The sequence below is a fragment of the Canis lupus genome, chromosome 13 (genome assembly GCF_048164855.1).
Source record: "Canis lupus baileyi chromosome 13, mCanLup2.hap1, whole genome shotgun sequence".
Classification (NCBI taxonomy): Eukaryota; Metazoa; Chordata; class Mammalia; order Carnivora; family Canidae; genus Canis; species Canis lupus.
Genome location: NC_132850.1, coordinates 41,825,661 through 41,841,473, shown reverse-complemented (window position 1 = coordinate 41,841,473; position 15,813 = coordinate 41,825,661). Strand labels below are relative to the sequence as shown.

The 15,813-nt window shown below is 41.7% G+C and overlaps 1 protein-coding gene across 12 annotated transcripts in view; it reads right to left on the bottom strand.

Annotated features, from left to right (window-relative positions):
• The window catches only part of MYBPC1 (myosin binding protein C1), an 83,905-nt gene that overhangs the window by 10,541 nt on the left and 57,551 nt on the right, over nt 1-15,813 (bottom strand). For 7 of the 12 annotated variants that reach the window (XM_072773313.1, XM_072773320.1, XM_072773311.1 and 4 more), the window contains 9 exons: nt 15,654-15,813; nt 14,245-14,349; nt 13,272-13,460; nt 12,251-12,385; nt 8,992-9,045; nt 7,866-8,033; nt 4,223-4,311; nt 2,396-2,591; nt 201-340 (listed from right to left, as the gene is read on the bottom strand). In XM_072773313.1, coding sequence (XP_072629414.1) covers nt 201-340; nt 2,396-2,591; nt 4,223-4,311; nt 7,866-8,033; nt 8,992-9,045; nt 12,251-12,385; nt 13,272-13,460; nt 14,245-14,349; nt 15,654-15,813 — 1,236 coding nt within the window. The remainder of the gene's footprint in view (nt 1-200; nt 341-2,395; nt 2,592-4,222; nt 4,312-7,865; nt 8,034-8,991; nt 9,046-12,250; nt 12,386-13,271; nt 13,461-14,244; nt 14,350-15,653) is intronic. The other 5 variants (XM_072773316.1, XM_072773322.1, XM_072773321.1 and 2 more) reach the window with 1 other exon arrangement.

Sequence of the window (15,813 nt, the reverse complement as noted above, 5' to 3'; positions counted from 1 at the left end):
CCATCCCACACATGCTCATAGTGGCTGTGCTGGGGTTCAAGCCCAGTCCTGTGGCTCCTCAGGCCTTGCCCTTACTCGGAGGTCACACCATTTGCCCAGGCCCCCTGTGCTTTCCTCGCCACAGACGGCTTCGTGCCCCACCTCTACTTCTGATAAAATGGGATTCTGCTGCTGCTGCATCAGAGAAAACCAGACCTTACCATGCTCTTCTTGTCAGCCTTCTGGATTGTGTACCCCGTGATGGCTGCATTCCCATTATCCTTTGGTGGTGTCCACGACAGAGCAACGTTCTCTCCCCACACGTCCTCAATCTTCACCAGCTGAGGTGGACCTGGACGGTCTGTAAGACGAATTCACGGCACCCCCGTGAGACCCCTTTCCCTCTCCACACAGGCAGTGTCCCCCCTCACGGCGGTACCGGGATCCGGAAGCAGGTGCTCCTCCTCCTGACATGGGATCAGAAGGTCAACGGTGGCCTGAAGCAAGGTCAATGCCCATGATGCTCACGTCCCTTCCTGCTGTCACACAGGCACCTTGCTGTCTCAGGCATTCTCCTCGGGCGTGAGTACACGCCACGGGCTGCTTTGCGAGAGGGAGCACACCGACGGCGTTTACCCCCCTGCTTCATGCTTGGCTGTCGCGGCCGACTCCTGTGCTCGTGTGTAAGTGGAACCCCGTCACAGGAACAGATGTACAGACTGGCCCAGGGCACACACAGGGCCGGGCACCCCCCGTAGCCCCACACGTCTGGGAGCATGTGTCCCTCGTGCCTCCGTCCAGCAGGATACTGGAAATGTCCTCCCATCCCTGCATTTCTACCCACGTTGCCTTCACCATTCCTACGCCTCGGGGACTGGGATGCCCCAGCCAAGCTTACCTGGAAGCTCCTGACTGTCATCTTCATGGAAAGAAAAGGGTTTTGAAAAGAAAATTTAAATGAAACGTCAAACCCCATCAACCTTCCCTCCTGGTGAAGAGCCACACAGCCACCTGCTAATGGGACACGCGCTGGCCCTGGGCTTCAGATCACACAGCCCACCTGGGTAAGCATCTCTGGCTTCTGGTGAGAGGCACAGAGGCCACAGCTCAGGTTCCTCTGTCGTACCCCAAGACACCCTAAACGGGCAGGAGGAAAACTTGTTTTCTCTCTCTGCCAACACAAATTTGGAACTAGAAAAATAACTAGGATAATAATCGTTATTATTATATAAGAAATGTCCCAGGCACTTATAACCACCCGGTAAAGTAACTACACGGCAACGTAGAAAAGAAAAGTTCTTATATGGGATGTCTGGGTGGCTCAGGGGTTGAGCGTCTGCCTTCAGTCGTGATCCTGAGGTCCTGGGATCGAGTCCCACATCGGGTTCCCCGCAGGCAGCCTGCTTCTCCCTCTGCCTGTGTCGCTGCCTCTCTCTCTCTGTCTCTCATGAATAAATAAATAAAATCTTTTAGAAAAAAAAGAAAAGTTCTTTCATATGCCTCAGAGGGCAGGGCCCTTACAGACCCTCCCAGGGGAGCTTCCATTGTTGTGGAGGCAGGCCAGGTCCAAGGACACAGGGTGCCCTCAACACTCTTCTCAACGTAACAAAAATCAAGAAGCTTTAGCCAGTGGGAAGAGAGTATTTAATTCAAAGGGCATGAACTTTTACCCAATCTGTCATAGGCAGTTGCTCCTCGGGTGAGAAAATCCTGGGTTTCAGCAAATTTGCTGAAATACAATAATAAAAATGACTGGAAACAAGGCTTCTGTAGCTCTACTTTTAAATGTATTTCTTGACATGGCAAAATTCATAGAGCGATCCAATGAGAGGGGTCCATCTGCTAGAGCACCTCCCTCAATTCCTCTAACTCTGGACAGAAGTAGGAACTATACTTATTACTTGGACAAGTGAGTGAGTACCTAGCCCTACAGGATCAACCAATTTAGTGGTTTAACTGTTTAGGTACATCTTTCTTACATTTATAAAAAAAAACTCTTCCTTCTCTGTTAAAAGCTTATTATTAGCAAATTTTAGGGATGGTAGGAAACATGTTAAGTTTTGTCTAGAAGCTACTATGTGTTTTATGCAAGAATTCAAAAAAGGAAATAGTTTCATCACCAAGGGGTTGAGAAACAGAATAAGAGAGAAGTGGATCACAAAGCAGTACAGACAGTTTGCACTAAAAAGCAGATACATTAATTTTCTTTAACACATATGCCCTAAGTCTCCAAAAATTAGTCTTTTTAGTAAGTAAGAGATTATTTGAAATACTAACAAGTCTTACTAATTCATCTATTTTTTTTTAATTTTAAAAAAAGAATTTAACAGAAATTCTTACTCTTGCTCTACTGATAAGGACAGTTAGTCCAACTACTGCTTTGACCGAACATTCTAGTTCCTTCTTCCAAACCTACCAACGATCTGGATATCAATTGATGCAGTTTCCACGAATTTTTCTACTTTGACTTGCAGGTCATATTTCCCAGAGTGGCTCCTCTCTGCTTTTCTGATAAATATGATTGTATCAGTCTCAGAGTTGCGAATGTTTATTTGATTCTTATCAATTTCTGCACCATCTTTCTTCCAAGTTAATTCTGGTCTTGGTTTTCCCTAAAAAGACAGAAAAAGTCTAGGAGGAGGGGGAATCAGATTGTCTCAAGACTTTTTTTCAGTGTTACAAAAACTGACAGTTGCTTCCCCCATTCTGGGCAAGGGTGGAGAGCCTGGTGGTCAGCAGCCTGGGCAGAGGCATAATACCCGCCTTGCCTGGGGACTGCATGCTTTGTGCAAGGCACTGCTTTAGGTGCATGATGCTTATTATTTCCTTTAATCTTCACAGCAAGATAATCGGCATCATTATCCTCATTTTTTGGGTAGAGGAATTAAATGACATGCCCAAGGCCTTGTGGCTTAAATAAGTGCTGGAACCAAGTCTTATATCCAGGTCTGTCTAGCTCTAAAGCCTGCACAACACAGCATAATTGTTAAGAACATGGGCTCTGGGGCCCTGGAATCTGTATTTGGATGCTAACTTCTTAATAGCTGTGTGATCTTGGGCAAATTACTTAAACTCTCCATGTTTCAATTTCCCAATCTGTAAAATGAGAACAATGATAGCACCTATCTCACAGGATGTTTATAAAGATTGAATCCGGGCATCTGGACGGCTCAGTGGGTTAAGAGTCTGCCTTCTGCTCAGGTCAAGATCCCAGAGTCCTGGGACTGAGCTCTGTATGCATCAAGTTCCCTGCTCAATGGAGAGTCTGCTTCTCCTTCCCCTCTTGTGTTCTTGCTCTCTCTCTCTCTCTCTCTCTCTCTACCCCCTCTGCCAAAGAAGTAAATAAAATATTTTTAAAAAATTAGGTGCAGAAACCTAAATTCCAATTCTAGAACCATGCTGACATAACAGCCACAAGCTACACACTGCTATTTAAACTAAAACTAATTAATATTAAGGAAAATTAAAAAATGAATCTTCCCGGTTGTGTTGGTTCCAAGTATCACATTTCAAGTGCTCAATGCTCATATCTGGCTGGTGGCTACCATATTGGACATGGATGCTATCAAACATTTCCATCATTGCAGAAAGTTCTACTGGACTGTGCTGTCTGGAGGCATAAAAGGAGTCCAAGTAATGGGGTGGTGGTGCAGTTTGTGTGTGTGTGTGTGTGTGTGCACACGTGCGCACGCACACACGAGACTAAAATTGATTATTGTAGGTGAAGGCTGGTTAATCTTGTAAACCACAGATTGTTTTGGGGAACAATGATTTAACAATGTTTGCATTGTTCAGTTTGTGGCATCAAGATTTCAACACTCAGTTATCCTTCCTTTGCTTTGGGCTAAGTGTGGAAAGTAAGTACACGCTGTTTTCCTGAATGTGACACCAAAAGCTTCCCTTAAAATGAAGACCAGTTTTACAGATGTGCAGGGCCAGAATCTTCAAGCATTCCTTATTTTTGGCCTCTCCTTGGTATTTCCTGTCTACCCAGCTGTAGTTCCTGAGCTTCAGACAGCCCAAGCTAGGTGTCATTTGTCTCACGCAGAAGGAAAATCTATCAGTTCAACAGATTTCTAACAAGCACAAGATTTACTCACTCCCCAAATCTCTTCCATTATTTATCTACTTTCCCTCTGACAAAAATCCTGAAGCACGAGGAATTTAAGTGCTAGAGTACCTATCTCTACTTCCTAAACTCTCCAGCACTGGAAAGAGAAAATAATTAACCCTGAATTATTACCTGGAAAGGTATAACCAGATTGACGGCTTCTCCAACTCTGCGGATATAAGTCTGCTTCAAGTGCCTTGGGATGCGAATCTTTGGAGCCTCTGAATGAGAGCAGAATAGCATAATTGTGTGATGAGTAGAGCACACTGGGAGTAACCATACACAAGCATACAGCACAATACTCACTGGGATATCCTTGTGTAGATGTCTCTACGGTAAAATCTTAGGTGTGCTATTACTAGCTAACTTTGCTGCCAAACGTTTTCTTCAAGCAGAGATGTTTTCACAGTTTGACTCAACAGAATGTATCCTTGACCTCCCTGATTTCATGGCAACTTCCTTGACCTCCCTGATTTCATGGCAACTTCCTATTTTTATAGTCATTATAAGTCTAAAGCAACTTCATAGAAAAACACTAAATTTTCTCTTAGGACCTTATATGCTTTTTTCATAATTTCTAATAGCAAGTGTATTTATTCTCCAGTGAACATTCCACAAAAGATCTGCAGGCACATTAGCTGGTAGGACTACCCATTTTTTTTTCTCACCAGAAACAAAACCAAAAAGTGCTTTTTATGCAGGTAATTCTGTTGGAATTGGACAGTAACTTTCTTTCTGTGTGGCTAGCAGTACATAATAGGCTGCTCCAGCCCACTCTATATTGATGTTCATTAACTGAACACCATAAAGATATTAAACCATGTTCGCAGTCCATCAGAAGCAGGGAGTCAAAGGCTCTTATGCCCACAGGGATGAGGCAGTTCTCATCACCTGAGTGCTTAGTATGTGACAGACACTGGGCTAAATGCTTTTCATAGGGGACTAATTTAGATCTCAGGGCCACCTAGTAGGATGGGTACTGTTTTACTTCATGATAAAGAACAGGGGCATAGGAGGTTAGGCAACTTGCCCTTGGTGACAGCCAGGATTAGAAGCTGGAGTTATCCTTGAGTGCCTACGCTCAGAAGCATGGACTTCAGAGTCAGAGATCTGGTTGGAGTCCTATATCTGATATATAGGAGTTCTGGTTTCAGACCTCTTCTTCCATAAAATCAGAATGATGAAAGCATGTAATTCATAAGATTGTTGTGAGAATTAAATAAGACTATGTATAAAGCATTTAGCAAAACAGTTGAGAATAATAAGTGCTCAATAAACTTTAGGAGATAATGGTGATGATGATTACCACATGTTGGGGCTGGAAGAGAACCTGGAGATCCTGAGCTCCCTAACTTTACATATGAGGAAAAAGAAACTCAGCCAAATTCTGCAGTAAACTAAACCACCATCATAATAAAAGATAACACATATAGAGAGCTTATGTTGTGGCAAGCACTCTACTAAGCAGTATCAGGAATCAATGGATTTAGGCCTCAGCCTCTTGATGTGTCAGGTACTATTATCTCTGTTTTGCAGATGTTAAGAAATTAAGGCTCAGGAAGATCAATCAAGTCTTGTGCCCGAGGTCACACAGCTAATAAATGATGGAAATAGGATTCAACATATAAAGTATGTCTCCAGAATCTACTAAGACAATATGCAAGCTTCATGCTTTCATCTACTCATCCATCCATCCATCCATCCATCCTGTAACTCACTTCCTAAAGGCTTCAGTCAGCCACCCCTTAAGTCTGTGGCAGAACATGGTCTAGAACCTAAATATCCAGGCCCCCAGCCCAGTGTTCTTTCCCTGGAGCAGCTACTCTCAAACGTTTTGGTCTCAGTATTTTATCACACTCTTAAAAAGTATCAAGGACCCCTGCCAAAAGAGCAATTTCTTGGCTTGGTTTACGTGTGCTGTATCTATCAATATTTATGCTAGTAGAAATGGAAATAGGACTCCTGGGATGTTTACTTATTAATTTACAAATAAAAATATAAATAACATTTTCATCATATTAGTTTACATTTTAGCAAATCTACTTAATGTCTGGCTTAATAGAGGATATCTGGAGTCTCCTATTTGTCCCTGCCTTCAATCTGTTATATGTTGTATTGGTTGAAGTCATTTAAATAAAGAAAATCTGGTTTCACAGACATGAGAAATATTTTAATAAAGTTTTTAGACAATTTTGGATATTTCTTTTTGATTCTACAGTAAAGGTGGGCTGCACTGTGAAACCTGAAACCATTTCAATTAACTTTTCACACTCTGTTACACTAAAATCCATTGGTCTAGCTTACATTTTTAATATACATTTTACCCATGCATTTTTTTTAAAGATTTTATTTATTTATTAATGAGAGACAGAGAGAGAGAGAGAGAGAGAGAGAGAGAGAGGCAGAGACACAGGCAGAGGGAGAAGCAGGCTCCACGCCGGGAGCCCAATGTGGGACTCGATCCCTGGACTCCAGGACCACGCCCTGCGGCTAAACCGCTGAGCCACCCAGGGATCCCATCATGCATGTTTTTTAACATGCATTTGTCATTTGGAAAATATTGCTTCACTAAATTATGTGGATCTTCCAAATGTTGACACATTCCGTTATTCGATTTCAAAAAATTACATTCATTAATGTTACTGCTTATTTATTGAGGACAGTTTTAAGTGTTGAGAGCTGTCAAGTCCATGGGGGTGGATATAAGTTTTCCAAAATTCTAATTTTTGCTTGAAAGCTCACTTTTTTTTTTCATTGAAACACTGACAACAAATGCTATAAGTTGTTTTCTGTGAAGTAACAGGCTCATTGCATCCATTTTCTACAAAACACCTGCCAAATAGCCAGTCATTTTTTTCAAGTAAAAATGGAATATTCTGAAAAAGGTCACTAGTTTAGCTTCTCACTCAGTTGCACAAGTGCTATTTCTAGAGACCATCATTGCAGTACAGTATGTAATGTAAAACCACTATATGTACTTTGCATTTCATTGCCTATAGACATTTCATTGCCTATTTCCTATAGACATAGGAAAAATGTGTACTCAAGGACCAAGGTTTAATAAAATTAATTTTTATCCTTCATCAAGAATATGCTGAGGTGGGGCACCTGGGTGGCTAAGTCAGTTAAGTGTCTGCTTTGGGCTCAGGTCATGATCCCACAGTCCTGGGATTGAACCCCTGCAGAGAGTCTGCTTCTACCCCTCCCCCGGTTTGTGCTCTCTGTTTCTCAAATAAATAAGTAAAATCTTTTTTAAAAAAGGAACATGCTGAGGCAAAGCTGGCCCTTTTATTTGAGCTATGAGTGCAAGGTGGTGAGGAAGATGGGAATAACTAGCATAGTTTGGTGGCACTGACTTGGTCTGTGCTAAGCCCCTGCAGCTGTACCCACTATCACTTTTGCACCATCAGTGCAGATGTCAAACACTGAAAAGGGCAACTAGTGTGTTCATTTCGTTATGAAGATGCTCATTGGAGCCAGGCTGCTGCCATGTCTTTGCCCTGACATTCATACCTCCTTCTCTTCAGTGTGAATTGGCAGCCCAGCCAGTGCTGGCTCTTGGAACCTGGTGAGGTCCTCATATGGAGTTACGAACTCTGAGCTGACCTCCACACTGATGGAAAAGAGTTGTTTGGTTCATCCCTAGCTCCCTGGGGCATAACAACACATCAAAGGAGTGACGCAAAATAGTAAGTTTTGAGAAAGAAAGGGGTTAAAAAATAAAACCAAATAATGTTGGAGATGGAGGCCAAATTTCGAAAGCCTTGCCACTCACCTATGATTTCCTTCACCAGAATGGGCTGGGAGTAGTACTTAGGCTCACTGGCTCCCGCGGCATTAATAGCCTTCACGCGCACAAAGATCCTTGCATCCGTAGGCAGGCCCGTGATGGTGAACTTGGTCTTCTCAATCAGATCTGTGTTTGCAACTATCCAATCTTCAGCTGGAAGTCCATAAAAGAAAAAGAAAAGAAGGAGAAAAGGTGTTTAGTGAAAGAAATCATCCTAACTGGTATAGTTGGCTCCAAACTAGTATTTTACTCATAATTAAATCAGTCAGAGGAAATATGATTTTGGTCTGGAGTCATACTACATGGGTGAGCATTTTTCATATTTAAATGAAAAATGGCCTAGAATGGCAAATGTAACTGACAGGAAGAAAGATAATCCGATTCTGCGATTTCTGAAAAGCCTTTTATTCAGGATACTATGATACCAGAGTAATCCTGAATCCTTGGCCACAGTTACTGAGATTCAGGATACTAGAATGATACTGAATTACAGTAACTGTCCCCAAGAATTTGGGAGCAGTTTTATTACAATTCAATTGTATAAGGATTGACATAATGATGACATTTGGCCTCCTACAGACGTTAAACTTCAGAACAGGAAAATGCTATTCTTAGGAATGAGAGACACAGACTTTTACAGTCATATCATCTGTTTTATCTCAGCTGCTTTTATTATGAGGTACTAAGATGGGCCTGGGGAGTCTGATCATGCTCCCAATTAGGAAGACAAGAAGCTAATATCCACAGCAAAAAGGAAACACAGTTCAGGAGCCAAGACCTGATAGAGAATTGGCGTAATTCTTTCACCTCAATCAAAAGGTTGGAATTTTTAAAAGGTTTTGGTAGCTTTGTCCATAAAATCAAGAGAGGGGTTTGCAAGTATTTCAACTTCTAAAAGTTTCTATGCATGATGCCCTCAGGGGAAAAAAAGAAAAAGAAAAGAAGTCTTGCACATTTCGCACATTATGAGTTCACTGCCCGCCCACCCCCTTGATCTCTGAGGGCATCTGTATATGTGGGCAGTAGATGTACTTCATGCTCGGTCATGGAACATTCCCAGAAACATTATCATATAGTAAGAAAGTCTGAAAGCTTTCAGAAAATACTTTACCTGGTAGATCATATGCAGCCTCCCCATTTTCATCAGACTGTTTTGCTGATGTACCTTTGAGAATCCGTCATTAAAATTAATTAAAGACACCCACTTTCACACCAGAAGAATATCGTATCAGTAGTCAGCATTCTCTGTTAGTAAAGTATGCAAAGTATGCAAAGATATTTGTCTTCAGAGCAGTGACGGAAGAGACTAAACACAGTAGGAAGGGAGACAGTTCCTCAGGAGAGCCACAGCCTGCTCTGTTCAGACTGTGGTTTTTGTCCTGAGGCACCTGCCACAGAGAAGAGGAGGAGAGAAAAGAGGCTGGGCACTTCCAGTCGTGGGAACGAGAGGCAAAGAGGAACAAAGCAGGACCCTGAAGAGAAAGGAGGAGCAGGTCCTGGACTGCACACAGTGGAAAGGCCTAGCCTTTCACCTGTCTCTGCTGCCCTGGCCTGGGTGGGTCCTCCCAGGGACCCAGGGAACAAATGCCCCCACTATGCGGTCTGTCGTCACAGGATGGAGGTGAGTGCCCTCATGAGAAAGCCAGCCCTGTCTTCCCAGCTGCTGGGGGCGGCGGGGGGGGGGGGGGGGGGGGGGCAGCTCCCGGTTGCCACGACAATGAGCTCAGCAGTCAAGATGACAAATGGCACTCTCCCAGGGGGCCACATGCACATGGGGTGAGGGAATGCTGCAGGCTGGTGGGCTGGGGGTAGGGGCACCACTGGCTTGGGGTGATGCCTTTCCAGGTTGTCAGAGAGGAGCAGGGGAGCGAAAACCCTGGAAACTTCTCCTCTCTCTTCTATCCCTTTCAGGAGTATCAGGGGGAAGGAAGAGGGAGCCAGAGTATCTGGTGGCTGCCAGGGCATGTGGGTTGACACCAATGACTTAGAACCTTGAAAAAGAGATACGTCTTTAAGCCAATGGTCAGATTGGGAGCTAAAGTGCTGATATTATCAGAGTGAAGAGACAGTTGACGAGAAAGTGAAAACAGGAGACAGAAAATGTGCTCAAAAGAGTGAGGAACTGGTAAAGGAGAGACTTCAAGAGAAAACAGGACGAAACAAGATCAGAGGGGAACAAAAATAGCCCATCCCTTCACATCTGAACCACATTAACTGAGGAAAATGGAAGAAAGAAAATGGTGTCCGAAGGATGGGGAGGCATATGGAAGTTATTTGATACACGAGGAGAAGTTTTAAGAAAGAAAAGAAAGAGCTAGAGTGAAGGAAGATAGCAAAGAAGAGTAATGTGCTGCAGGCATTTAAAAAAAAATCAAAAAACCAAAAACCAAAACAAGAGAAAGGCAGAGTCAAAACCAACACACGATCTTATCAAAGAAAGAATTTTCTTACAGAATAAAACCTGACATGTCTAAAAGCATTAAACACTACAGAAAATTAGTCTGGAGGACAACAGCCATTAAAAAGAATGAAGAATAGGGCAGCCACATAAAGAAAGAAAAGACCACAAGAAGAAAGATATACACGAGAGATATACACGTTATGAAAGAACTTCCATAAAAAGCTAATTCCAAAACGTTATATGGCAAAATATATACATCATAATGACTGTGTACAAATACATATATGTATATATACATATACATATATATCTACACAGACCACACACAAAATCATGTAAAATACACTTGGTTGTATTTTATCTAAGGTGGGTAACATCAAAATGACAGCCATCTATCATTTTGCTGTATCTTCTTACTTTTTAAACCTATCAGAAAGAAAAGAGTAAAGAATTTGCTCTGTTTCATACATACACAAATGCTCGTCCTCAGCAGCCACATCCCATGTAAGAGTGGGAGACTTTGCTGGTGGGGGTGATATAAATAACTGACTGGACTACTCATCATTTTTTGACATGGGGGCAGGAGGAATGGAATGGGAATAAACCATACCTTGAAGCGCTCAAGAATCTACCTGCTGCATTAGTGACACCCCCCGCCCCCCACTGGGATTCCAGGCAACTTTCCCATAACGTCCCCACTACTTTTGGTTAATAACTTTCTAAGCCCTGGAGAATTCAAGCAGAGCGATCTGTGAGTGAAGCACGGGAAAATGGAACTGTTACCAGGATACCTTGTCCCCCCCATCTTGCTCCCTTGCAACCGACATCAACGCTGGTCATTTCCAGGGACACCCCTATCCAGGGGCCTGGGATTTCCTTTTCAGCAGTTTTCTCTTCATACAAGGCTTCTTTTCTATGGAGCTTTTCCTCCTGGGAAGGTGCCTTTGTGTTCACATTCCTCATTTCCCAAATGTACTCTGTAGTTTCTCTTTCCTTCATGTAAGATCTGCGTTTGGGATCTGAAGGGTTTTCTCAGAGGTTAAGTCTTGGTCCATGATTTGTAGAGGTGGGAACAAGCTTCCCTGTGCACAGGTTACCTACCGTCACTAGAGTGGAGCCTGGGTTCACACTGGGACAGTTCTATTCACCGATTTTCACATCCCATCAAGCAGGAAATCAAAAATCACAAGAGGCTTTCAATGAATTTCATATTATTTTTGGTTTTAGGTACACTCTGGCCCACATATTCTTGTGTTGTTTCTCTTTTTCTATTATTTCTATCAACATTTCTTTTTTGCCTGTTTCTCTTCTCCTCCTAAATTAAAGTGATTACATTTTTATATATTGTGACAAGTTCCTGTCACATGCAAACCTATTGTATATACTCTGGGATTTAATGCTGCTTCCTCTAAGCACTGAGAGTTGTCCTTAATAATAATAATAATAATAATAACAACAACAACAACCACAACAACTCTTCTTTAACTCCTTCTTCTTCTCCTTCTTCTTCTTTTCCTTTAGGAAGGCAGGGGATGATCACCTGCTAGACAAATATATAGTCTCTCCTTATCATCCAGAAATAAGCAGCACTTTGATAGCTGACCTCTGCTCAGTACAGGGTTTAGAATTTCCAACTTGCTTCATCCTAACTAGACTTTTATTTTGCTTGGTACAATTTAATTCCACCAATTCAAGAAGTGGAAATCCCTGAAGTTTTGTCAGAATCCCTTCCTCCTTGGGCATCTTAGACCTTCTTATGTTGTCTGATCCGGCAGGATATTTTTGAGATCTCCATTTGTTAGTATTGAGTACCAAAGAAGGGCGAAATTGTTATCCATCTTAGAAGGATGACCTTTGCTCATTTTCGATAGGAAGGTGAGGATTTCCCAAGAATGAGCAACAAAAGAAATGGGGGAGCATATCTCACCTATTGATGATGGTATTCATCTTAACTACCAGTTGTACTTACTTCCTTCAAAGCAATACTCTAGCACATAGCCATCTAAACCTGCTGCACCAATCTGGTCTGGAGGCCGCCACTTCATCGTGACAGTGGTGTCAGTTACAGAGTCCACGGTCAGAAGGGTAGGAGGGCTGGTTACAGCTTCAAAATTTAAAAAAAAAGGGGGGGGAGGGGGGCAGAAAAGAAGAAATTATTAACTATAGTGTTACAGCACCAGCTGTGATAAAATGAACTAGAATACAAATAAAAATATACACATAAAGCTCATGTTTTAATAAAATTCAGTGAAGATTTCTTAAGCAGATGCTGTGTGGAAGGCAAGGATCTGCTAGGCATAGAGAATTTTAGAAACACTTTCCCTCCGGTTTGGGAGGTTAGTGTGGGAGGTTGGGAGGGCACAAGGAAATTGAAAAAAGTTAAAGCTTGAGATCTAATGGTCCAGAGAAAATCCCCTAACCCTCTAAATTTAAAGTGCAAACTCTTGAACCAAATCTTTTTTCTACTGAAAAAAAGTACTTCACTACCATAAAAGAGTGAAGACATCTTATCTTGGTTTCTTTGTCTTTACCCAACTGTCTTTGTTGGACTAACAGATAACATTTAAGGTGTGATTGTAAAGCAAAGAGACTCGTTTCCAAGTGTGCTTTCAAAGTGGTCTCTTTTTTAGTCATAGTGTTTACACCAAGGTGCTGGTTTATACCTTCAGAAGGACAAACGGGGAGTGGTCACGTGTCAGCAGACTCAGCTACCTGTTTTCAGTGCGAAGTAGCAACAAGATAAGTAGCTCTTATAAGAGCTCTCACTGGAATTCTGGTAACAAATCCCCCAGTTTATGTTATAAAGACATTCAACCCTACCAAACTGTTTTTCATTTCTTAGACAGAAAATTGCCCCTAATTGCCTCCAGCCTCCAGCTCACCCACTACTCTAAGAAGCTTCCAGGTCTGTTCCAGTTAGAGGCCATAAGGAAGCAGTCACAAGTCAGAGCAATGATTTCCATGACAGACATACATCTCTATTGACTCACCCAAAGGAACGAAAGGCTTGGAGGGCATACTGGGTTTGGAGATGCCGATGGCATTGACTGCAAAGATGCGGACCTCATAGGCCACACCTTCAATCATCTTCTTGGGCTCAAAAGTTGTTTCTTTGCAGAGATCAAAATTTAGCCTCATCCACCTGGAGCTTTGTTTCTTCTTCCTCTCAATGAAGTATCCTGCAAGTGACACAAAATGGAAACTGAGGTTTTTCCATGGTCTCCAAAATTAAACTTTGTTGGGTGTTGAAATTCTTAAAATTTCCCATATTCTTAGCACTCTAAGTGAAATATTCAGGTATGCATATATTTTTAAGCCACCTTATTCCATCAGTTGTTTGAGAGAGATTACAGGGAATACAAACATTAATATTATAGGATATAGAGAAAATAATATTAAAATACTAAAAACAATATAAGAAAATTGTATAGGAAGAGAAAGAGAGAAAAACAAATCAGATATGTAGACTGTAGAAACTTATACCATTTCTAGGGTTGATTAAAAGATTTGACTCCAAGTCCCAACAATGTAGGTAAGAAGAGGGAAATGACCAGTTTTATGAGCTTCAAGTAGAAAAAAATTCTTGTTACATAGGGAAAGGAAATTCTTCTGAATATTTATCTCTAAAAGAAATTTCTTCATAGACATAGCTCTATGGAATGAGACATTTACTGACTAGGACAATTTAAAGTTAGACTTATAGATGTTGCAAAACTAGATAATAAATGTAAATGTCAAATAGAAAAAGAGAATAGGCAGCCAGAAGATATTCATCAGAGTTATTTAAGTCTCAAGTACTCACAGAGAATTCCAAAATATAGTTCAATTTGAGTGGATATTTAAAGTCATGGTATGATGGGTTTTCTGCTAAGTGCAATATTTTAAAATGTGCTCTATGTTAATGAGCATAAAGAGGATTCCAACTCCACTGGCAATTCCACAGACTGACCAACATATAGTTACCTAAGATTGGGGACCCTCCATCATAGGCAGGAGGCTCCCAGTTCATGATACACCAATCATCTCCCACATCTGTCACTTTTGGTGCCACTGGAGGATCAGGGATGTCTGTAGCAAACAGAAAATGGAATAGAATAATAAAATAAAAGTGAGAGCACTAAGTGTTAATTGGAAAATAAAATTTTTTTAAACATTTTCTTTTCTTTTTTTTTTTATTTATTTATGATAGTCACAGAGAGAGAGAGAAAGAGAGAGAGAGAGGCAGAGACACAGGCAGAGGGAGAAGCAGGCTCCATGCACCGGGAGCCCGACGTGGGATTTGATCCAGGGTCTCCCGGATCGCGCCCTGGGCCAAAGGCAGGCACCAAACCGCTGCACCACCCAGGAATCCCGGAAAATAGATTTTTTGGTGATAATCATCAAAGCAGTGTTTTTTCTAAATACCTTTCCATGTTTATTCAGATGCACATAGTAACTAATTTAGGCAAAAAGTCACACTCCATATGGGATAGGTGAAGGTGAATCTGATAAAGATAAAAATAATGATGTATTTAAGTCCTTTAAACTAGCATTGCAACATTAGAGAACAAGCTCCATGGAAGGACACTTGTCCTTTACCTTGAAAATGGTAACTAAGAAAACTAAGAAATTATTGTCTAAATATCAGAAGTGATTTTGTTTTATGTTTTTTAACTACAAAGTGAACTTCTAGCAGAACTGAATCAAGGACTAATTGTTGTAAATCAGTTGGAAGAATCAAGATGTTGACTAGTAGAAATCCAAGTTGAAAATGGCAAGCTACCATGTCTTGTTAACACAGTTCAGCACCTGATAAAGTGACCCTCGTTTCTGTTCCATTTGGAATACATATCTTGAGGGAAAAATAAAGTGAGATGAAGAGACCATGAGAGCTTGGCCCACCAATAATCTGCGGGACTCATTTCACTTGGTTTCAGGCTTATGAAAAATGCACTTAGGAGGTCATCTAAGGACCGAGACAGATCTTACTCTTCCACAATGATTGTGATGTTGGAAATTGTTTAGCAACTGTGTTTCAGTGACTTTAGCGGGCACCGGAAGGAAATATGACTGTGGAGAGCTAATGACCAGCAGCCGCAAATGGCTGACTTTAATTATGCATTCCTGCAATTGGACGTCTAGGCAAAGAAAAAGAAGAGAAAGGAAGGGTTAGGGGTGGGAAAGAAATTTTTAAAGAGGAAAGGAAAGAAAAGAGAAGGAAAGAAAAGGAGTGGCAAAGGTAGAAAGATGGTGATTTCTAAAAGACAGCTATACTGTGTTTTTCTTTGTTGTGTATCCAAAAGAACTGGGAGAACCAAGAGCTGGCAAAGTCTACTCTGGATGTGGATTCATGTCAGGTTGATTCTAGAAGTCTGTGGACCCGGAGGACTTACCTACAACTTTAATCTTGATGCTTGCATGTGCTTCCCCAGCTTCATTTTTCAGATTTATGTGGTAAACACCAGAGTCATCTCTTTCAGCGACATCAATGACCAGGGTGCTGCTGTCAGGGTAAGATTCTGCTCTTATCCGGCCGCTGCCCTCCATAATGGC